Below are 25,499 nucleotides of genomic sequence, written 5' to 3'. Positions count from 1 at the left end.
CACTCGATCAGAGAAAACACAGCAAAACAGCGCTTACCTGAACGAGCAGAAAGCTAGCGTCTGGTCCATCTTGTAGCCATTTGTAGCTTCCTGTTTACGCGAGGTCGCTCGCTGATGACGTCACGTTCCAAACGCCTATTGGTCAGATTACACACGTGGTTCAGAGCGCGATCACGCAGGGGCATTCCCATAGTGTTTCGACGCAGCTCGAGTTCCTGAAGGGGAACACACACGTGTTTACCGCCAGTGTCAGTAAACATCTACTCAGAGTCAACTTTTCTCTTCACCACTGTGAGGTGCTGTTTCACAATAACTGTACAACAGGGTTAAATACATCAACAGAAGCTCGACTTGATTGACGCTGGAATTTTCCCAGGTAGTCTAGTGTTCGGTAAGGCAGCTGAAGCGCTGCATTATGGGATCTGTAGTTTGTGTTTATCAGCACTTCATATCGCCAGGACATTAATAACAATAATAATAGATCTTTATTAAATCAACTTGCGGGCTGGGTATAATTGTACATTGGGTCGGCTGTGACACTGAGTTTGACACCCCTGATCTTTGTGAAGACACTGATCATGTTAATGATTTCTCACAATAATTATCAACATTCATTAAACAAGGTAGGAAACAGCTATTTTTAGAAATGTCTCGCGGGCGACTCATGTGGTCCTTGCGGGTGACGTTGGTGACCCTTGCTCTAAAGGTTTCTTGTTCATGTCTCAGGGAGTTTTTCCTTCTCCACAGTCACCACTGAATCACTCTTTAGGGATAAATTTATAGACTATACAATAAACTTCTACATTCCAACTCTATAACATCTTTGTTGGGTGCTGCCGCTTTAAAGACGCTAATTCTGGGGGCACACGCGATAGTTTAGAATATAAATTACAAAAAAACATACAGAGAAATGCATGGAGCAAACGACACCAGGCTGCGGCAAACGGAGATCTTAAAGAGGGACTTCAGGATCCTGGTGGAGACGGTACGCAGCACATCACCCACAATGAGGATCATTGTGTCAGGACCTCTTCCCACTTACCAGCGAGGGGCTGAGAAGTTTAGTAGACTTTTAGCTCTAAATGAATGGTTACAGTCATGGTGTCGAGAACATAAACTTCTCTTTGTTAATAACTGGAACTGTTTCTGGGAGCGTCCTAGGTTCTTCCGCCCTGATGGCCTGCACCCCAGCAGAGTTGGAGCAGCAGTGCGATCACATAACATCTCTAGGATACTTCACACCATCTGACTGGTAAGACATCAAGAAATCTTCAACTATAAGAACACGCATACTACAGACCAAATAGTTACAAGTTCACACACAGCCCAGTTTATAGAAACCGTATCTATTCCTCGGGTAGTAAAACCAAGAATTACATACACAAGATCCAGAAATAATCTTATTGCAGTTAAAACTGAAAAATGCCAGATAAACAAACACAACAAAGTTCTAAAGTTCGGTCTTTTAAACATTAGATCACTTGCACCCAAAGCACTGATTGTAAATGAGATGATCACAGAGAATAATCTCGATGCACTCTGTCTCACTAAGACCTGGATTAAACCAGGTGATTATATGGGTCTAAACGAGTCGACACCGTCAGGATATGTTTATAAGCATGAGCCCCGTCAGACTGGTCGTGGGGGGGGTGTAGGAACCATTTATAGTGCTTCTCTTAATGTTAGTCAGAGATTAGGATTCAGCTTTAAACCATTTGAAGTGCTCGTTCTTAAAATTGCACTTTCAGACATGCATAGAAAACTCGCTCTGGTCACCGTGTACAGACCCCCAGGGCCCTACGCTGATTTTCTTCATGAGTTTGCTTGTTTTCTCTCAGACCTCTTGATCAGTTTTGATAAAGTGCTGCTTGTAGGAGATTTTAATATTCATGTAGATGATGCAAACGATGCCCTAGGATTATCATTTGTCGATTTACTAAACTCTTTTGGAGTTAAACAAAATGTCACCAGACCAACCCACCGTTTTAACCACACACTAGACTTAATAATATCCCACGGAGCAGACGTCACTGATATAGATATTTTACCCCAGAGTGATGACATCACAGACCATTATCTCCTACTGTACACACTACCGGTAGAGCAGATTAACCGTGTTTCACCACGGTATCGACTTGGTAGGACTATTATTCCAACCACTAAGGACAGATTCATAAATAACCTGCCTGATTTATCTCAGTTTCACATTAAACCCATAACTGCTGATCATCTTGATGAGATGGCGAACAACATAGACCTTATCCTCACTAGCACTTTAGACACTGTTGCCCCCATCCGGTTAAAAAAGGTTCGAGAACAAGCACCTGCACCTTGGTATAATAGTCATACGCATGCCCTAAAGAGAACAACACGTAATCTGGAGAGAAAATGGAGGAAAACTAAATTGGAGGTATTTAGAATTGCGTATAAAGACAGTATGCTTAGCTACAGACAGGCGCTGAAAGCTGCTAGAGCTAAACACCTGAGCAAACTCATAGAAAATAACAAAAACAATCCCAGGTTCCTTTTCAGTACAGTCGCTAAATTAACAACAAATCAGGGATCTGAAAAATGTGTTCCATCACAGTTTAGTAGTGAGGACTTTATGAATTTCTTCACTGAAAAAATAGATAACATTAGAAAAACAATTGTGGCAGTTCAACCTCTGACAGCATCTCCCGACACAATCGTACCTACAACCCCACAAATACACTGTTTTACATGTATAGGACAGGAAGAGCTGTATGATGCTATTATGAAAGCTTAATCAACAACATGTCAGTTAGATCCAATTCCCACTAAACTACTGAAGGAAGTGTTATATACAGCTGGTGAGCCTCTTCTCAATATTATTAACTCCTCACTATCGTTAGGTCATGTCCCTAAATCCCTCAAGTTAGCAGTTATTAAGCCCCTCATTAAAAAACCTAATCTGAATCCAAACACGCTATCGAATTACAGACCAATTTCAAATCTCCCATTTATGTCTAAGATTTTAGAAAAGATTGTCGCTGCCCAGCTATGTAACCACTTGCAGGAGAACAATATCTTTGAAGAGTTTCAGTCAGGTTTTAGGCCCCATCATAGCACAGAAACTGCTCTAGTTAAAATCACTAATGACCTGTTTTTAGCTTCAGACCAAGGCTTCATCTCGCTGTTGGTTCTACTAGATCTAAGTGCTGCGTTCGACACTATAGATCATGATCTTCTCCTCGATCGCTTACAGAATTACATCGGTATTCAGGGACAGGCATTAAGCTGGTTTAAATCCTACCTGTCCAATCGTTACCATTTCGTAGATTTAAATGGAGAGCTATCCAGGATAATGCTAGTAAATTATGGCGTGCCACAAGGGTCAGTTCTAGTACCCCTGCTTTTCACAATATACATGCTTCCATTAGGAAATATTATTAGAAGGCATGGAATTAGCTTCCATTGTTATGCTGATGATACCCAGCTATATATTTCATCCAAACCAGGCGATACAGCTCAATTAGCTCGCATAACTGAGTGTGTTGAAGAAATAAGAGATTGGATGACCCATAACTTTCTGCTATTAAATTCTGATAAAACGGAGATTTTGCTCATCGGCCCAAAAAATAGTACACAGAAGCTCCAGCATCTCAGCCTGCATTTAGACGGTTGTTCTGTAACTACTAGTTCAACGGTAAAAGACCTGGGAGTTATTTTAAACAGCAACTTATCTTTTAAAAATCACATCAATCAAGTTACAAAAACAGCCTTCTTTCACCTTAGAAATATTTCTAAGCTAAGAAATATCTTATCTATATCTGATGCAGAGAAGCTCGTCCATGCGTTTATGACCTCTAGAATAGACTACTGTAATGCATTACTAGGTGGATGTCCTGCATCATTAATAAACAAGCTTCAGTTAGTCCAGAATGCGGCAGCAAGAGTTCTTACTAGGTCAAGAAAATACGATCATATAACCCCAATCTTATCGTCCCTACATTGGCTTCCTATTAAGTTTCGAATAGACTACAAACTACTGCTACTCACTTATAAAGCACTAAATGGTTTGGCTCCCTTGTATCTATCCAGTCTTTTAACACGCTACAATCCGTCACGCTCCCTGAGATCTCAAAACTCTGGGCTTCTAGTAGTTCCTAGAATAGCAAAGTCCACTAAAGGCGGTAGAGCATTTTCACATTTAGCTCCTAAACTCTGGAATAGTCTTCCTGACAGTGTTCGGGGTTCAGATACACTCTCCCAGTTTAAGTGTAGATTAAAAACATATCTTTTTAGCAAAGCCTACACATAACACACATCACACACATCACATCATAACCTTGTGCTCCAGAACATCTGATCACATGCACATTATTAACTTGTGCTGTTAATATCATGAACAGCAGCTACGCTAATTCCTCTCCACTGCTTCTCTTTCTCTCCCCATCCCGAGGCATCCTGAGGTTTGGCCAGCTCCAGTCACCTCCCACCTCGTGAAGATTATGGACCTATGGATGATCATGGAGAAGTAGATGCCGAGTGTTTAAAGGCCCTGGCATGGAGAAGCTGATGCTGGATCTATGATGATCACAAATTGTTCTGTATTGTTGAAAGATTTATGACCAAACTCTTGATGTCACCCATATGAGCATGGGTTCCCCTTTGAGTCTGGTTCCTCTCAAGGTTTCTTCCTCATAACATCTAAGGGAGTTTTTCCTTGCCACTGTCGCCACGGCTTGCTCATCAGGGACAAACGCACACCATTCACCTTCACTGTTGTTTTCTGTAAAGCTGCTTTGAGACAATGTCTGTTGTGAAAAGCGCTATACAAGAACAATAACGGACTATAAAACACCATCTCCTAAAATGGTGAATGCGGACGCTTCTCTGGCAGACGAGCTAAACACCTTTTACGCTCGTTTCGAGGCTGCAGCTAACCAGCGTGCACGCCGAGAGAGCCGGAGAGGTAAACACGTTCACCATCTCGGAGCATGACATGAGGAGGGCTTTCAAGAGAGTGAATACCAGGAAGGCAGCAGGACCAGATGGCATCACAGGCCGGGTTCTGAAAGCCTGCGCTGACCAGCTAGCACCGGTGTTCACTGAGATATTCAACCTCTCACTGGAACAGTCTGTTGTCCCCTCATGTTTCAAACAGTCCACCATTGTTCCTGTCCCGAAGAAACCCCAGCCCGCCTGCCTTAACGACTACCGCCCTGTAGCCTTGACCTCAGTAGTGATGAAGTGCTTCGAGAGACTGGTCAGAGACTTTATCACTGCATCACTACCAGACACACTGGACCCACTACAGTTTGCGTACCGTCAGAACCGCTCTACTGAGGACGCCATTGCTCATCTTCTCCACACCACGATGAGCCACCTGGACCAAAGAAATGGGAATTATGCAAAGATGTTGTTCGTGGACTACAGTTCAGCGTTTAACACCATAATTCCCTCCACACTCACCTCTAAGTTGGAGGTCCTGGGACTCAGCCAGCCGCTGTGTCAATGGATCTCTAACTTCCTGACAGACAGACCACAAGCCGTACGGGTGGGAAAACACACCTCATCCACCCTCACCCTCAGCACTGGCGCCCCCCAGGGTTGTGTTCTGAGCCCCCTGCTTTACTCAATGTACACACATGACTGTGTGGCCACATCCAACTCCACCACCATCATCAAGTTTGCTGACGACACTGTTGTGGTGGGTCTGATCTCCAACAACGACGAGACGGCCTACCTACAGGAGGTTAAAAACCTGGAGAGATGGTGCCAGGAGAACAACCTTCTCCTGAACGTCAGCAAGACTAAGGAGTTGATCGTGGACTTCAGCACAAAGCGGGAGCGGTCATACCAACCTATAAACATCAGCGGGACCCCAGTGGAGAGAGTGGACAGTTTCCGGTACCTTGGTGTTAACATCACACAGGATCTGTCTTGGTCCTGTCACACCAACACCCTGGTGAAGAAGGCCCAGCAGCGTCTGTACCATCTGAGACGCTTAAGGGACTTTAAACTACCCTCTCAGGTGCTTAAGACTTTCTACACTTGCACCATTGAGAGCGTCCTGACGGGTAGCATCACTTCCTGGTTCGGGAACAGCACCATGCAGGACAGACGAGCCCTCCAGAGGGTGGTGCGTTTAGCTGAACGTACCATCCACACTGAGCTCCCTAACCTGCAAGACATCTATAGCACGCGGTGCAGGACCAGAGCCAGGAAGATTATGAAGGACCTCAGCCATCCCAACAATGGACTCTTTTCTCTGTTGCGTTCAGGAAAACGCTTCCGCTCCCTGAAAGCGAACACAGAGAGAATGAGGAGGAGCTTCTTCCCGCAGGCCATCTGGTGTTTAAACCAGGAAACACCCAGGATCTAAAAAACTGGTCCACTCTCTCCACCATCATCATCACACTTTTCTGTACATATATTCACCTTCGCACCACGTCACTTTAAAACATATCTCACCGTTCGCACTACGACACTTTAAACTCTGGACTTGCACAGCACAGTGCGCTTTTTATTTTATTCATACCACATGGACCATATTGCACCATATTGCACATGGACACTTTACGGACCTTTACACCACACCATACCGCACACGGACACTTTATGGACAACCCACCACAATTGCCTATTGTTTACATATTGTTTACATTTGTTTACATTTGTTTACATTTCTATTTTGTTTACATCTTTCACTACACGCTGTTTACTGTTTATATGTATATTTGCTCATACATTATCCTGTTATATATCTATATATCTTTATACCTTATATTCTTTTCTTTTCTTTTCTTTTATTTATTTATTTTATTTTATTATATTTTATTTTATTTTATTTTAATAGCCTTTCTTATACCTTATAGTTATTTATCTGCCTCCTTTTCTTCCCCCATCCTTTTCCCTCAAGCCGGACATCGTACAAAACATTTCACTACATGTCAAAACATGTCGTACCCTGTATGTATGTGTATGTGATGAATAAAATTTGATTTGATTTGATTTGATTTGACAAATAAACTTGACTTGACTTGACTTGACATGTTGTTCTCATGTTGAAACCTCACTGAATTTCTGTAAAGATTCCAGTTTGAAATTATAATTTAAAACTATATTCCCAGCATGGTGAGTAATTCACAAGTTGTTTAAGATATGTTATGTTAGTTTCTGATATGTCATGTAGGCAGCTACTTGCGATTAGCGCCATAGCGCCTAAACGGCTAATGTTTTACACTTCTGGTTTAATGTTTGTATAGACATTTACTGTTTTTTATATTGCTTGTTGAAATATTCATGCAATATGTGTTGCATTTAGTTGGTAAACAAAGTTTAGTATGCGTTTGTAACACAGAGACTGTTCTAGAAACTATGTTTGATGCATATACGTAATTGTTCATGATCATTTGTGATATTAGCATTATAGAGATTAATATATTTGATTTATAAGCAAGTAATTTAATGCTTGATATCTGAAGCTGATTTTTGAATGTTTGTTGAAATTTAATTGGTGGTAAACAATACTGGATAGTTTTACAGTTTGACCACACCTATACACATAAATGCAAAAAATACTCAACTAAAATTAAACTACAACAACAACCATATGTGTTTATTGTGAGTTCAGCATGAGAGGAATAAAAGACAAAATCAAGAGCTAAGTTATTGGTATAATTTCATGGGTAACAATCTTCATCCCTGTAAACTGAACTGAATTGAAGTCCCAATTATTAAAGGATTTTTTTATTTAAAATTCTCCTAATAATTGAATATTTATTTTGTTGGAAGATCACATTAAAGATGACTGTACTGTAAACTCAACAAAAATTGTGAATTACTTGTCATGATTAATTTTTTATTTATTACTTTAAATGAATAATACAATAATGGAAATAGTTTTTAAAACATTTTTATGTAATTTATTAGTAGAAACTAACTGTTTTGAAATGTTACTCCGAACATTTAAGCCACTCGCAGCTTCTCGCCAACTATTCGATTTTTCACAAGTTACTCTCAGTCTGGTCCATAATCAACAGTCGCCAACTATCGAGGTTCCACTGTGTGTATATATATATATATATTGAGAGAGAGAGAAAGAGAGAGAGAGAGAGAGAGAGAGAGAGAGAGAAAGAGAGAGAGAGAGAGAGAGAGAGAGAGAGAGAGAGAGAGAAAGAGAGAGAGAGAGAGAGAGAGAGAGAGAGAGAGAGAGAGAGAAAGAGAGAGAGAGAGAGAGAGAGAAAGAGAGAGAAAGAGAGAGGGGGTCTGATAGAAGGAAACATTTAAACTTCCTCTTTTAAATCATTTTAACTAAGAACTGCAATCAGTATTACAAAATATCTCTCTGAAAACACACACACACACACACACACACACACACACACACACACACACACACACACACGCACACACGGAGAGAACACTCAGGTAAGAGTCTTTTGTAAGGTCTTTTGCATGCTGAAGTGTGTTAATAGGTATCAAATGTTAATATAGTATATAATATAAACGCACATATTTCAGTTGAGGGAGTTAATATGTCAAGTGCAGAGAGAGAGAGAGAGAAAGAGAGGGAGAGAGCAGTGAATATCATTATGAAAATGCAGCATTTTGTGTGTGTGTGTGTGTGTGTGTGTGTGTGTGTGTGTGTGTGTGTGTGTGTGTGTGTGTGTGTGTGTGTGTGTAAGTTCAATTCAATTTAGTGTTACTTCAATCTAGAGAACTTTACCAGTGGACATCGTCCCAAAGCAGCTTTAAAAAATAAATAATTAGACAGCATCAGCTGGTATAAATATAAATAAAAAATGAGCAATAAAGGATGGAGAGTGAAATGTGTTGACTAGTGAGGAGAGTGTGTTGAGAAGATGGAGGGAGTATATTGAGCAGCTGATGAATGAGGAAATGAGAGAGAGAGAAGGTTGGATGGTGTGGAGATGTGAAGCAGGATGTAGATAGGATTAGTAAGGAGGAAGTGAGAGCAGCGATTAAGAGGATGAAGAGTGGAAAGTCGGTTGGACCAGATGACATACCGGTAGAAGCATGGAGATGTTTAGGAGAGATGCAGTGGAGTTTTTAACCAGATTGTTTAACAGGATTTTGGAAGGTGAGAAGATGCCTGAGGAATGGAGAAGGAGTGTGCTGGTACCGATCTTTAAGCATAAGGGAGATGTGCAGACCTGCAGTAACTACATCAGTCAGTCACACCATGAAGTTATGGGAAAGAGTAGTGGAAGCCAGGTTGAGAGAAGAGCTGACCATCTGTGAGCAGCAGTAGGGTTTCATGCCGAGGAAGAGCAGCACAGACGCATTATTTGCTTTAAGAATGTTAATGGAAAAGTATAGAGAAGGTCAGAAGGAGCTGCATTGTGTGTTTGTGGATTTAGAGAAAGCGTACGACAGGGTGGAGAGAGGAGTTGTGGTATTGTATGAGGAAGTCAGGTGTGTAAGAGAAGTATGTGAGGGTGGTGCAGGACATGTATGAGGACAGTGTGACAGCAGTGAAGTGTGCAGTAGGAATGACGGGCTGGTTCAGGGTGAAGGTCTGACTGTATTAAGGATCGGCCCTGAGCCCTTTCCTGTTTGCAGTGGTAAAGGACAGGTTGAAAGACGAGGTCAGACAGGAGTTTCCGTGGACTATGATGTTTTTGCCAATTGGATCCCACTACATGTGTGCAGTTTTGACATTGGACCTCCTGGAGTGTTTTAAGGCTCTGGCATGGAGAAGCTGATGCTGGATCTGTGATGATCACAAATGTTGAGCTCAGTAGCTCCTAGTTTTTTAACCATAAAGACTGTATAAGACTGTAGAAAGAACATCACTTATAATCTTATACTCCAGTACTCATGTTAGTTCTCACTCTCCAGTGTTCTGTAGTGTTGAAAGATTTATGATCAAACTCTTGATGTCACCCATATGAGGATGAGGTTCCACTTTTGAGTCTGGTTCCTCTCAAGGTTTCTTCCTCATAACATCTAAGGGAGTTTTTTCTTGCCACAGTCGCCACGGCTGCTCATCAGGGACAAACGCACACCTTCACCTTCACTGTTGATTTCTGTAAAGCTGCTTTGAGACAATGTCTGTTGTGAAAAGAGCAATAGAAATAAACTTGACTTGACTTGTTTGTGGATGATATTGTGATTTGTGGTGAGAGTAGTGAGCAGGTGGAGAAGATCCTGGAGAGTTGGAGGTACATGCTGGAGAGAAGGGGAATGAAAGTCAGTAGGAGTAAGACAGAGTACATGTGTGTGAATGAGAGGGAGGGCAGTGGAGGGGTGCGGTTACAGGGAGAAGAGGTGGAGAAGGTGGAGGAGTTCAGGTACCTGGGGTCAACAGTGTAAAGTAATGGAGAGTGTGTTAGAGAAGTGAAGAAAAGAGTGCAGGCAGGGTGGAGTGGGTGGAGAAGAGTGATAGCAGGAGTGATTTGTGATAGAAGAGTATCTGTGAGAGTGAAAGGGAAAGTTTATAGGACTGTGGTGAGACCTGAGATGTTGTATGGTTTAGAGACAGTGGCATTGAGTAAAAGACAGGAGGTGGAGCTGGAGGTAGCAGAGCTGAAGATGTTGAGATGTTCATTGGGAGTGACGACGATGGACAGGATTAGAAATGAGTTTATTAGCGGGACAGTGCATGTAGGACGTTTTGGAGACAGGAGGGCGGTGAGATTGAGATGGTTTGGACATGTGCAGAGAAGGGACATGGGGTATATCAGTAGGAGAATGCTGAGGATGGAGACACCAGGAAGGAGGAAAAGAGGAAGACCAAGGAGGAGGTTTATGGATGTGGTGAGGGAAGACATGCAGGTAGTTGGTGTGAAAGAGGCAGATGTAGAGGACAGGGGGGTATGGAGACGGATGATCCACTGTGGCGCCCCCTAATGGGAAAAGACAAAAGAAGAAGAGAAGAAGAAGAAGAAGAAGAAGACACTCCAGATCAATCTTCATGGTTCTTGAGTTTAACCCTACACAGTAACCTTGTGGATCTTTAGACTGTTGATGTGGAACCATCTTCAGCTGCTGTAAGTGGAGAGAGAGAGAGAGAGAGAGAGAGAGAGAGAGAGATAGAGAGGAGGGATGACAGGGAGAGAGACATTCAGTAGCCTGCGGAGTTAGTAGGTGATCTAATTAATGTTAATTGTTAATAAAACTCACTGCTGTAGTTGACATGAATGTACATTTAACACGGTAGCATGGCAGAGTACTTACACTATAACTGAGGCAGATTATGAAAGAGAAAAGGTAATTATCTGAAATACGTAACTTCAGACTGTGGAATTATGAATATATTTTATATTTAATCCAAATGTTACTATTAAATCAAGAGTGTGCCACCACTATGAGTGTGTCTTATAACATTCTGACTATTTCCTTCTGAATTATTTATTTGCTCAGGCTCAATATGGCTCATTTAATTTCAATTCAGTTTATATTTATTTGTGTAGAGTTTTTAACTGTGGACATTGTCTCAAAGCAGCTTTACACACAAAGTTATAAAGTTGGATAAAAGAATGTATAAGTTTATAAGTATATAAGTCTGTTTTTTATAATTATCCCTAATGACCAAGTCAGCAGCACATTTTGTGTGTGTGTGTGTGTGTGTGTGTGTGTGTGTGTGTGTGTGTGTGTGTGTGTGTGTGTGTGTGTGTAAATGTGTCTGCAGTTTCTTCATGTTTAAGGAAGTAATAAAATGCTGGTATTGTGACACTTTTTGGGCCTCACTGTGGTAGTTGTTACTTTTTTGTTTGTGTGTGTGTGTGTGTGTGTGTGTGTGTGTGTGTGTGTGTGTGTGTGTGTGTGTGTGTAAATGTGTCTGCAGTTTCTTCATGTTTAAGGAAGTAATAAAATGCTGGTATTGTGACACTTTTTGGGCCTCACTGTGGTAGTTGTTACTTTTTGTTTGTGTGTGTGTGTGTGTGTGTGTGTGTGTGTGTGTGTGTGTGTGTGTGTGTGTGTGTGTGTGTGTGTTCATTTACTGTATTTACAGGAAAATGGTGTGTATTCTGTTTGTGGCCCTGCTCCTGAGACCAGTTTGCTGTGAAATGAATCTGGATGCATACTGGACCTCCTGGAAAATGGAATTCAATAAGAAATACAACAATTCAGTGAGACACACACACACACACACATACACATACACAGACACTCACACACTCAATCACACAAACACAGACACTCACACACAATCACACAAGCACACACTTACTCAATAACACACACACACACACACACAATACCACAAACACAGACACACATGCACACACACAATCACACAAAAACACACTGCACAGGGAGTGGTGGGTCAGTGGTTAAGGCTCTGGTTGCTAAATGGAATGTCGGGGGTTCAAGCCCCAGTACTGCCAAGCTGCCACTCTCACGCTCTCTCTGATCCCAGCTTCTGAACAAGTTGGCATAGGCGAAGAAAATAATTTCACTGTGCTGTAATGTATGTGTGACAATTTAAGGCTCTTCTACACACATAATTACAGACACACTCACACAGTTGTGTAGTAGTGTTGTGTAATCAGAGTAAAAACATACTGCACATGCTTTTCTTTAAAGTTGGATATAAAATATTAGACAATAAATGAACACTGCAAAGTGTGAGTGAGGTACAGAGTGTGGATCAACACATCAACTGTGAGTGTGATGCAGTGCACATGTGACAGTGAAGTGATCATGTGGGACAGTGCAGTGATCATGTGCCGGTGCAGTGTTTAACATTATTCTGATATTTATTATGTGAAATCTTAAGTATTAAATCTGTGACTGTCAGCTGTGATAAACACAATCATAAATAAATAAAGAAACACTAAATAAATAAATAAATAAATAAATAAATAAATAAATAAATGGTCAAACACAAATAAATAAAATAATTGACAAATAAATTAATAGTAAGTCATTGTTCGAAAAAATAGTAAAATACATTTGAAAATGATTAATATGAAAAATGTGAAAAGAATTTAAATAATTAGTCATAAAATAAATTATAGTAGGAATCTGAGTTTGATAATTGTGTGATAATAATTGTCAGATATTTTTCCATAATATAATAAATGAAGTCTATAGCTTTGTGTGTGTGTGTGTGTGTGTGTGTGTGTGTGTGTGTGTGTGTGTGTGTGTGTGTGTGTGTGTGTGTGTAGGGTGAAGAAGTGTTCAGGAGATCAGTGTGGCAGCACAATGTAATGGAAGTGATGAAGCACAACAGGGAACATCACAGCTTCATGCTGGGGCTCAACCACCTGTCAGATCTGGTGCAGTAATTTCACACTGACCTTACAGGACACACTTAGAAAGGAGTAAAGATCTTTATCTCTTAGCAATATCTTCTGTCTTTCACATCAGGATGTATTATAATGTATTATTTTAGATTATGGTTCCTATGCAGGTACTTGGCCAGTCTCAGGGGGTTATCTTCACCGTCTTCTCTCAATCACTAATTAAGAAAAAAACTTTAAATTACTGTACACATCAAAGATGAATTAAATGGAACTATTTTTTTTAAAAAAGAGGATCATATGTGTGTGTGCAGACAGCAGAAGAAGTTAATGCTAAGATGAATGGTCTGAGCATGAAGAACATTCCTCTGGATTCCAATGAGAACTTTACAGTGCTGAGTGACTCTCCTGTTCCAGACACACTGAACTGGTCTGAGAAGGGTCTTGTCAGCCCTGTGCAAAACCAGGTGTGTGTGTGTGTGTGTGTGTGTGTGTGTGTGTGTGTGTGTATGCGAGAGTAAAAACCAGATACATTTATTTGTGTTTTTGCCTGTGTGTATGTGTGTTTGCATAGGGTATGTGTGGATCCTGCTGGGCATTCAGTGCAGTTGGGGCATTAGAAGGTCAAATGATGAAGAAGTCGGGCCGCCTGGTTCCCCTGAGTGTACAGAACCTGGTGGACTGCAGTGTGATGGAGGGAAATCACGGCTGTAAAGGAGGATTCATGACTAATGCTTTCATGTATATTATACACAATAAAGGAATCGACTCTGACGCCTTCTACCCTTATACACACCAGGTATAATCTAACTAACACACACACACACACATATACAGTGGTGTGATTTCTTTTTTTTTTGCATGTTTTTACACTTTAATGTTTCAGATCAGACTAATTTAAATATTAGTAAAAGAGAACACAAGTGAACAACGTGCAGTTTTTAAATGAAGCTTTTTATTATTGAGAGAAAACAAATTCTAAAACTACATGGCCCTGTGTGAAAAAGTGTTTGCCCCCTAAGCCTAATAACTACTTGGGCCGCCCTCAGCAGCAACAACTGCAATCAAGCGTGTGTAATAACTTACACTGAGTCTGTTTCTGCGCTGTGGAGGAATTTTACTCCACTCATCTCTGAAGATTTGTTGTAATTCAGCCACATTGGAGGGTTTTCCAGCATGAAACGCCTTTTTAAGGTCATGTCACAGCATCTCAATAGGATTCAGGTCAGGACTTGGCCACTCCAAAGTCTTCATTTTGTTTTTCTTCAGCCATTCAGAGGTGGACCTGCTGGTGTGTTTTGGATCAGTGTCCTGCTGCAGAACCCAAGTTCACTTCAGCTTAAAGTCACGAACAGATGGCAGGACATTCTCCTTCAGGATTTTTTGATAAACAGCAGAATTCATGGTTCCATTTATCACAGCAAGTCGTCCAGGTCCTGAAGCAGCAAAACCCCAGACCATCACACTACCACCACCATATTTTACTGTTGGTATGATGTTCTTTTTCTAAAATATGGTGGTACTTTTACACAAGACATAATGGGACACACAACTTCCAAGTTCAACTTTTGTCTCGTCAGTTCACAGAGTATTTTCCCAAAAGTCTTGGGGATCATCAAGATGTTTTCTGGAAAAACTAAGCCAAACCTTTATGTTCTTTTTGCTCAGCAGCGTTTTTGGTCTTTAAGCTCTGCCAAGCAGACCATTTTTGCTGAGTCTCTTTCTCATGGTGGTGTCATGAACACTGACCGTAAATGAGGCAGGTGAGGGCTGCAGATCTTTGTTGCAGGTCTTTTGTGAGCTCTTGTATGAGTCGTTGCTGTGCTCATGGGGGCTAATGGCTCTCAATGTGGTTCTCTGAAGAACCTTCTCCAGACTGTTAGATCTTAATTACTTTCTCATTTGTTTCTGAATTGTTTTGGATCTCGGCATGATGTCTTACTTTTGAGGATCTTTTGGTCTATTTAACTTTGTCAGGCAGGTCCTATTTAAGAGATTTCTTGATGGTTAACAGGTGTGGCAGTAATCAGGCCTGGGTGTGGCGAGGGAAATTCAACTCAGGCGTAATAAACCACAGTTTTAACAGGGGGGCAAAGACTTTCACACAGGGCCATGCAGTTTTGGATTTTGTTTTCCCTTAACAATAAAAAAACTGCATGTTGTGTTCACTTGTGTTCTCTTTTACTAAAATTGAAATTAGTTTGATGATCTGAAACATTAAAGTGTGAAAAACATGCAAAAGAATAAGAAATCAGGAAGGGGGCAAACACAGTATGTATACTGTATATACTGTACTCTATGTATGTATGTGTATATATATATATATATATACACATACATACATACTGTACAGTATATACAGTATACATACTGTGTTTATATATACAGTATATATATTCTACTCTTATACACACCCGGTCAATTCTAACACATACACACACATTATATATATACACACACTGGCGATCAAAATTAGAGAACAATTTATAACCAATTGAACAATTCTGAAATAATGTGATCTTCACTGCTCAACAGTTGAGGGAGTTTTTGTCGTGTCTATACCATGCTACCAGAACACCTTTTCCACAAAATAACTAAGCATTAAAAAAAAAACATTATTTTGAGGAAACACACTGATCAAAATTAGAGAACAACAATGACTGTAGCATAGAAAAAGATTACAACAACATTTTCTGAAGGTTACAACAGTCAGTAATTAGTAGGAAGTGTCCAGGCCTCTGCTCTGAATGACTTCAGCACATCTGCAGCCACAGGACAGCACCAGTCTCTCACACTGCTCTGGTGTGATTTTGGTCCACTCCTCTTCCAGTCTCCTCCACAGTTTGGTGACTGTAGTGGGTTTCTTTGCCATAACTTTGTCACCAAGGATTTTCCAGAGGTTCTCTATTGGGTTGAGATCAGGACTCTGGGCAGGCCATGTTTTCCGTTTCAAAGAACTGCTTTACCCGTTTTGCTGTGTGACATGGAGCGTTGTCCTGCATGAACACTGCGGGCTGATTGGGTGATGAACGCAGGGAAGGAACCATATGTTGTTGAAGAAGGTTCTGATAAACATTTGCATTCACTCTGCCATGTAGCTGTATAAGAGGCCCAACTCCTGCTGCAGAAAACATGCCCCAAACCATCACACTTCCTCCTCCACTTTTCACTGACTTCTTTACACACTTTGGGTTTAGTCTTTCTCCAGTTTGTCGCCGAACATAATGTTTCCCATCGGAACCAAATAAATTAAACTTGCTTTCATCACTGAAGTGAACTTTGGACCAGTTCTCCTCTGTCCACACAACATGCTCCTCAGCAAAGCTTAGCCTTTTGATTCTTTCTGCTAATGAGAGGTTTGGTCACTGCAGAGTGGGCTTTCAGTACAAATGTGTCAAGACACTGTATAATGAGACAGATCCTTAGGGTTAGTGTTAGGGTCTTTACCCTGTTTAGCGCTGAACTGGTGAGCAATTCCACCAGTGGAAACGATTGCCCATTGAGATCCTCCGCAGTATCCTGTCCTCTCTTGTGTTAGTCTTCCATGGACGACCAGCCTTCTTAGTGGACTTGAATGAGTTTGTGATGTTGTAAAGATTCAATATTCTTGAAATCACAGATTTGGAACAACCAACTTGTCTTGCTATGGCTGATAGGGTCATCTCTTTGGCCTTCATCTGGACAACCTGCAGCCGGAGGCTTTCAGTCACTTGTAGCGACTGGGGGATAAGAGGGACAAACTTATAATACAGATAAATTGAGTATATAGTTGGAAGCACAGTCTGCCCGCATCCTCCACCATTATATGTAGCGAATTTAGCTCGCAAAGAAAGGTAAATATTTATAAGTAATTATAACGGGTTATAGTTACTCCTAAATATTTAAATTAAGTTGAATTGACGGTAATGGAATTATCATTACACTTATTTGTCTGTTCGTCCGGCAAACAGACAGTATAATTTTATATTAATTCTATAAAAGAGGTATCTCCCTGGCCAAGAAAGACGTAACCCCCTTTTACTTTATACCGTAAATTAAATGAAATTAAATAGAGCATGTAGTTCAGACCTGATGTTGCAGGAACTTCATTTATGGAACGTACTCAGAGACCATCACTTATGAAAAATACGGCGTTTAATGAATGAGACAAACACAACATAAAACTAACAACACAAACAAACAAACAAAAAGAAATAAAGAAAATTAAAATTAAAATTAAATAAAAAGAAAGTTGAAATTAGGGAAGGAGGAAGAGAAAGGAAAGGAAGAAGGAGATAAAGAAAGAAAAGGCAGTTTACTTCAAATGAATCACATCCTAACTGAGAAATCGTCACGGAAATTTAAATTCGCCTTAATATTAAGGGGTTCAAACTTAACACGCATCTAAATGAGTTGGTAAACCGGTTACTTGCATTGACTTGTTGCACAAGAGTCCGGATGCGGTAGACAAAAGAATCTTGGACGAGTCGGTTAGGATGGAGTCAGATGTTCTCCCAGCTTCTCCTGAAGATCAGAGCAGTTGGTGTTTTGAAGATAAAGCTTGCTGGAAGATCTCAAAAGAGATTTGAGATCTCGTCCCGAAGAGTCGCTGCTGAGCTGTTCGAAGCGTCCGACTCTCCGGGAAATCGGGCCCCGGGCCTTCGGGCCCCGGGGGTCCGAGCCTTTCCGGTCGAGCCGAGTGAGCGAGTTGCTCTCTTGACTGAACTCTGACTGAAGCCCACCCATCCTTGGGGGAATGGCCAGTGCTATGGCCTGAAATTTTGGAGGGAAAAACTTCCTTTGTTCATGCATCTGTGGGCATGGTTTCCGGGCTATACTTGCTTTTGGAGGACTTTAAAGTTTTATCTGAAGTGAATTAAGACGGTATGGTACATTTCATGATCAAATAAAATGCACGATTGTTTGAAAAATAAAGAAACAGATAATTTTGCGGTCATTTGGATCCTAAACATGAAAAGGAATGACAGTATAAGGCAGAGGTACATTAACTTACAGAGATCAGTAATTAACTGATGTTAATACAATGTTGTATTCTGATAAATAAAATGCACCCTTGTCAGGAAAGTAAAGAACAGATAATTCTAAGTCAATCAAGCCTTAAGAAGAGAAGAGACAACATTTAACACAGAGTTATATTGCTAAACATTTTAAGGTTTAAATATTATTGATGTAGAGTTAAACACTTGCTTTATTTATAGTAGAAGATACAAACAAGATGTATGTTTTTATCCTGTGAAGTGGGACATTCTATTTATTATTTAATTAATAAAAGAATGCTCCCTTTTGGTGTGTGTGTGTGTCTGCATATGTGTGTGTGTCACAAACAGACGTACTGGGGCCGAGTTCCGAGAGTGAATTGTTTTATGGTCTGAGGGTCGCTGTGAATTCAACCAGAGGGACCAGGGGGGTTATCTGGCTTTCTGGGTGGGGTGTGTGTGTGTGTGTGTGTGTGTGTGTGTGTGTGTGTGTGTGTGTGTGTGTGTGTGTGTGTGTGTGTGTGTGAGGGTCAAACAGAATATCTGCAAAAGGGGGTTATCTGTCTTGTGGTAAAATCCAAACGTTCTGGAGCCGGTTGTGTGTGTTTGTCACAAGCAGCCATGCTGGATCAAGTTTCGAGTTTGGATTGTTTCATGAGTTTAATGACTTTATTGTATAATGGGTCCCGGTAAACTAAACAAGAGTTAAGGATTTGGGCCGTGTTTAGTGTCTTCGGAGGGGGAGTGTGACACTTTACGGGTATACCACACCCTAATAAATGTTTCACCTTTTGATTTGAGATGTAGATGTCATAGGTTAAAAGGGATGCCTGGGACATGAAATCTAAATGACCTGTGCCAGACGCTACACACTTTAGAACGGCCCACTATCTTGCAGAGTCAGTGAAACTGGAAGTTAGGCTGGCAGTTAAATAGGGGTTAACAGATAATCAAGGACATTAGCACCAGGTACCAGATTAACCCCAATAACTGGGAGGTATCTGAAAGTGTTCTCTAATTTTGATCAGTGTGTTTTCTGCAAAATAATGTTGTTGTTTTTAAATGCCTTAGTTATTTTGTGGAAAAGGTGTTCTGGTAGCATGGTATAGACACGACAAAAACTCCTTCAACTGTTGAGCAGTGAAGATCACATTATTTCAGAATTGTTCAATTGTTTATAAATTGTTCTCTAATTTTGATCGCCAGTGTGTATATATATATATATATATATATATATAATATAAAATCGATGGCAGGCCGTGCATTTGTTACCTGGGCCTTCGGTGAGGACGTACTCGACTTAATCCACCTCTTAATACACCACCACTATCACGTCACAATTATAGAAACCATCCATACAATACAAAAACACAATATAACAACACGTGGCATTACAGAGAGACATTTCACATATGGAGGTGAAAACCATTTTACTAAAGCAACAAACCCAGTTACACTCCAAACCTCCACACTACAACCACAACTGTGCACCTACAACATCTGGAGCAGTTCACAATCAATATTTTTTTATTAATATGACAAAAACATTACAAATTCAAATAAAATACAACCTATTTACCAGAGATGCAGACTCATAATGTGCAGCGCCCCCCAGAGGCTGTAATCCAGTGGTACCGCTCGTATTCACTGGTCTGGAAGTGGAGAACAAACCCTTTCCCGGGTTGGACGACCTCCTCACCATGTCTAGCTTTTCTTCAAAATTTATTTTTAAGTATGTCCGAGACCAAATAAATTTCTGATAGGGTGATGAACGTGAAGCTGGAGGTTGAAGGGATGATGATAAATGTCATCAGTGTTTATGCTCCACAAGTGGGTTGTGAGATGGAGGAGAAGGAAAGATTCTGAACTGAGTTAGATGGAGTGGTAGAAGGTGTACATAGGAATGAAAGATTGGTGATTGGGGCAGACTTTAATGGGCATGTAGGTGAAGGGAACAGAGGTGATGAGGAGGTGATGGGTAGGTATGGTTTTAAGGAGAGGAATGTGGAAGGGCAGATGGTGGTAGATTTTGCTAAAAGGATGGAAATGGCAGTGGTGAACACGTATTTTAAGAAGAAGGAGGATCATAGGGTGACGTATAAGAGTGGAGGAAGGTGCACACAGGTGGACTATGTTCTATGTAGGAGATGCAACCTGAAGGAGATTGGAGACTGTAAGGTGTTGGCAGGGGGACAGTGTAGCTAGACAGCATCGGATGGTGGTCTGTAGGATGGTTTTGGAGGAGAAGAAGAAGAGGAGGAGATTCAGGGAAGAGGTCAGACAGGGGCTTGGTGGTGGTGAAGAGGTGCTGGATGATTGTGGAACTACTGCAGAAGTGATGAGGGAGACAGCTAGAAAAGTACTTGGTGTAACATCTGGAAATAGAAAGGAAGACAAAGAGACATAGTGGTGGAATGAGGAAGTGCAGGAGAGCAAAAGGTGAAAGAGGTTAAAGAAACAGAACTGTATAGTAGAGATGCAGTGGAGTTTTTAACCAGATTGTTTAACAGGATTTTGGAAGGTGAGAAGATGCCTGAGGAATGGAGAAGGAGTGTACTGGTACTGATCTTTAGGAATAAGGGAGATGTGCAGACCTGCAGTAACTACAGGGGAATAAAGTTGATCAGTCACACCATGAAGTTATGGGAAAGAGTAGTGGAAGCCAGGCTGAGAGAAGAGGTGACCATCTGTGAGCAGCAGTATGGTTTTATGCCGAGGAAGAGCACCACAGACGCATTATTATGTGTATAAGGGTGTGTGTGTGTGTGTGTTAGATTATCCCTGGTGTGGCTAATCTAACACACACACACACACACCCACACGCACACGCAATCACACTCATGCATACAAACACACTCACACACATTTTTTTTACCTATAAATGTGTTTGTATGCTTGTGTGTGTGTATGTCGGAATTTATACTGATTATACTGATATAGAATGATTATACTGAGGTGTGTGTTGTGTTAATATTTTATATTATGATTATATCGTTTTATGAGCATTGTGTTTGTGTTGTATTAATATTGTGTATGTTTTATAACATTGTGTTTATTGTATTAATATTGTGTATGTTATATTAACATTGTGTTTATGTTGTAATATTGTGTATGTTTTATAACATTGTTCTTCTGTTGTGTTAATATTGTGTGTGTTATATTCATGTTGTGTATTTTGTGTTAATATTCTGTGTTTTATTAACATTGGGTTTATGTTGTATTAATATGGTGTGTTTTGTATGTTGTATTAATATTGTTATGTTGTATTATAATTGTTTTTATGTTGTGTTAATATAGTGTATATTTTATAACATTATGTTTATGTTGTGGTAATATCGTGTATTTTGTATTAATGTTGTGTTAATATTGTGTATGTTTTATTAACGTCGTGTGTATCTTGTGTTAATACTGTGGTATGTTGAATTAATGTTTTGTTTATGTTGTAACATTGTGTATATTGTGTATCTTGTGTTAATATTGTACATGTTCTTTTAAAGTTTTGTTACTGTTTTGTTCATGGTGTGTATCTTTGTGTAGGATGGGTTGTGTCGATATTCTCCAAAAGGCAGAGCTGGATTCTGCTCCAGTTTCAGGATTCTTCCTCGTGTTAATGAGTCTGTGCTGCTGAACACAGTGGCTCAGTTCGGACCTGTTTCTGTAGGAATTAATGCTAAACTGCCCTCATTCCACAGATACAAAAGTGGTGAGACACACACACACACACACACACACACACACACGCGCACTCACACATTTACATTTGTGGCATTTAGCAGACGCACTTATCCAGAGCAACGTACAAAAGTGCTTTGAGTCTCTAGTAATGAATAAATCTACACTGTACACAAGATTACACACTTAATATAAATATAACCCTAGAATTCTACAAACTTAAAAAGTGCTAATTTAAGTCAAGTCAAGTTTATTTCTATAGCTCTTTTCACAACAGACATTGTCTCAAAGCAGCTTTACAGAAATCAACAGTCAAGGTGAATGGTGTGTGTTTATCTGAACCCCGCAACATTGTATACCTGCCACAAATGGACATTCGGTGTAACCCAGATGAGGATGGGTTCCCTCTTGAGTCTGGTTCCTCTCAAGGTTTCTTCTTTATGCCATCTCGGGGAGTTTTTCCTTGCCACAGTCGCCAGTCGCCACCGGCTTGCTCATCAGGGACAAACTTACTCATAAAGAACATATTCATTTTTAATCACCGCATTATCTGTGTAAAGCTGCTTTGAGACAATGTTCATTGTTAAAAGCACTATACAAATAAAAATTAATTGAATTGAATATCGCTGATGAGCAGCCATGGCGACTGTGGCAAGGAAAAACTCCCTTAGATGTAATGAGGAAGAAACCTTGAGAGGAACCAGACTCAAAAGGGAAACCCATCCTCATTTGGGTGACATCAAGAGTTTGATCATAAATCTTTCAACAATACAAAACACTAATTTAAGTGTTTCAGGAAAAGGTAGGTCTTTAGTCGTCGCTTGAAGATAGTCAGAGACTCTGCTGTATGGACATCTAGGGGAAGTTCATTTCACCACCTCGGTGCCAGAACAGAGAAGAGCCTTGAAGTATACTTACCTCTCATTCTGAGAGAAGGTGGTACCAGTGGAGCAGTGCTGGAGGATCTCAGACAGCGTGGTGCAGTGTGAGATGTGATGAGGTCACTGAGGTAAGAAGGTGCTGGTCCATTTTTGGCCTTGTAGGCATCATCAGTGTTTTGAATCTGATACGTGCAGCTACTGGAAGCCAGTGAAGGAGCAGCAGTGGGGTGGTGTGGGAGAACTTGGGCAGATTGAACACAAGTCGTGCAGTTGCGTTTTGGATCATTTGCAGTGGACGAATAGCGTTCAGGGGAAGACCTGCCAGCAGAGAGTTGCAGTAGTCGAGTCTTTAAATGACAAGAGACTGAACAAGAACCTGGGCAGCCTGTGTGGACAGAAATGGTTGAATCCTTCGGATGTTGTAAAGAAGAAATCTACAAGAACGAGACACATTAGCAACATGTGGGAAGAAGGACAGTTCATTGTCCATAATTACCCCAAGGTTACGAGCAGTGGCTGAAGGGGAGAGCAGAGAGTCATGAATTGTTATTTGGAGATCTTGACCTGGAGATGAATCACCTGGGATGACCAGCAGTTCTGTTTTGCTGGGGTTAAGTTTTAGTTGGTGAGCACTCATCCATGAAGACACAGTGAGGAAAATAAGTATTTGAACACCCTGCTATTTTGCAAGTTCTCCCACTTAAAAATCATGGAGGGGTCTGAAATAATAATTGAAGGTGCATGTCCACTGTGAGAGACAAAATCTAAAAATAAAATCCAGAAATCACAATATATGATTTTTAAACTATTTATTTGTATGATACAGCTGCAAATAAGTATTTGAACACCTGTCTATCAGCTAGAATTCTGCCCCTTAAAGACCTGTTAGTCTGCCTTTAAAATGTCCACCTCCACTACATTTATTATCCTAAATTAGATGCACCTGTTTGAGGTCGTTAGCTGCATAAAGACACCTGTCCACCCCATACAATCAGTAAGAATCCAACTACTAACATGGCCAAGACCAAAGAGCTGTCCAAAGACACTAGAGACAAAATTGTACACCTCCACAAGGCTGGAAAGGGCTACAGGGAAATTGCCAAGCAGCTTGGTGAAAAAAGGTCCAGTGTTGGAGCAATCATTAGAAAATGGAAGAAGCTAAACATGACTGTCAATCTCCTTCGGACTGGGGCTCCATGCAAGATCTCACCTCGTGGGGTCTTAAAGATCCTAAGGAAGGTGAGAAATCAGCCCAGAACTACACGGGAGGAGCTGGTTAATGACCTGAAAAGAGCTGGGACCACCGTTTTCAAGGTTACTGTTGGTAATACACTAAGACGTCATGGTTTGAAATCATGCATGGCACGGAGGGTTCCCCTGCTTAAACCAGCACATGTCAAGGCACGTCTTAAGTTTGCCAATGACTATTTGGATGATCCAGAGGAGTCATGGGAGAAAGTCATGTGGTCAGATGAGACCAAAATAGAACTTTTGGGTCATAATTCCACTAAACATGTTTGGAGGAAGAAGAATGATGAGTACCATCCCAAGAACACCATCCCTACTGTGAAGCATGGGGGTGGTAGCATCATGCTTTGGGGGTGTTTTTCTGCACATGGGACAGGGCGACTGCACTGTAATAAGGAGAGGATGACCGGGGCCATGTATTGTGAGATTTTGGGGAACAACCTCCTTCCCTCAGTTAGAGCATTGAAGATGGGTCGAGGCTGGGTCTTCCAACATGACAATGACCCGAAGCACACAGCCAGGATAACCAAGGAGTGTCTCTGTAAGAAGCATATCAAGGTTCTGGCATGGCCTAGCCAGTCTCCAGACCTAAACCCAATAGAGAATCTTTGGAGGGAGCTCAAACTCCGTGTTTCTCAGCGACAGGCCAGAAACCTGACTGATCTAGAGAAGATCTGTGTGGAGGAGTGGGCCAAAATCCCTCCTGCAGTGTGTGCAAACCTGGTGAAAAACTACAGGAAACGTTTGACCTCTGTAATTGCAAACAAAGGCTCCTGTACCAAATATTAACATTGACTTTCTCAGGTGTTCAAATACTTATTTGCAGCTGTATCATACAAATAAATAGTTAAAAAATCATACATTGTAATTTCTGGATTTTTTTTTTAGATTATGTCTCTCACAGTGGACATGCACCTACGATGACAATTTCAGACCCTCCATGATTTCTAAGTGGGAGAACATGCAAACTAGCAGCGTGTTCAAATACTTATTTTCCTCACTGTATGTCTGTCAAGCATGCTGAGATCCTTGACACACGCACACTCACACATACAAACTTACACACACACACACAAATACACTTACACACACACTCAACATTTGTTTACATATACATTTGTGTTCGTATGTTTGCATGCATGTGTGTGTAGGAATTTATACTGATCCTCATTGTGACCCCAGTACGGTGAATCATGCAGTTTTGGTTGTTGGATATGGAAGAAAAGGAGGACAGGATTACTGGCTAATCAAAAACAGGTTAAACACACACAATGATATTCTCTCTCTCTCTCATATATATATATATATATATATATATATATATATATATATATATATATAATATCTCACTCTGGGTGCTATTTCTCTCTCCCTCTCTCAGTTGGGGTACAGCGTGGGGAGAAAAGGGTTATTTCCGGATGGCGAGAAAAAGAAATCAGTGTGGAATTGCTACATTTGCTGTGTTCCCGATTGTGTGAACCCTCTGAGTTGTTGAATGCAGTGTTTATTACAGGAAATAAAAGGCATTTTTGTATTGGGTA

At 40.8% G+C, this 25,499-nt stretch overlaps 1 protein-coding gene across 2 annotated transcripts; it reads left to right on the top strand.

Annotated features, from left to right (window-relative positions):
• The first annotated feature begins 928 nt into the window (after nt 1-928).
• On the top strand, nt 929-25,499 carry LOC310728873 (cathepsin S-like). 2 transcript variants are annotated; one of them, XM_083546725.1, is made up of 8 exons: nt 929-1,252; nt 11,948-12,065; nt 13,107-13,217; nt 13,496-13,648; nt 13,756-13,980; nt 21,695-21,860; nt 25,110-25,215; nt 25,340-25,499. In XM_083546725.1, exons 1-8 carry the CDS (start codon nt 1,083-1,085, stop codon nt 25,434-25,436), a joined length of 1,146 nt encoding a protein of 381 aa, XP_083402851.1. In that variant the 5' UTR covers nt 929-1,082; the 3' UTR covers nt 25,437-25,499. The 2 variants fall into 2 exon arrangements, with proteins under 2 accessions (XP_083402851.1, XP_083402852.1); XM_083546726.1 differs by lacking the exon at nt 929-1,252 and adding an exon at nt 7,016-7,101.

Source organism: Silurus aristotelis (assembly GCF_946808225.1).
Source record: "Silurus aristotelis genome assembly, chromosome: 7".
NCBI lineage: Eukaryota > Metazoa > Chordata > Actinopteri > Siluriformes > Siluridae > Silurus > Silurus aristotelis.
This window is presented reverse-complemented; position numbering and strand designations above follow the sequence as displayed.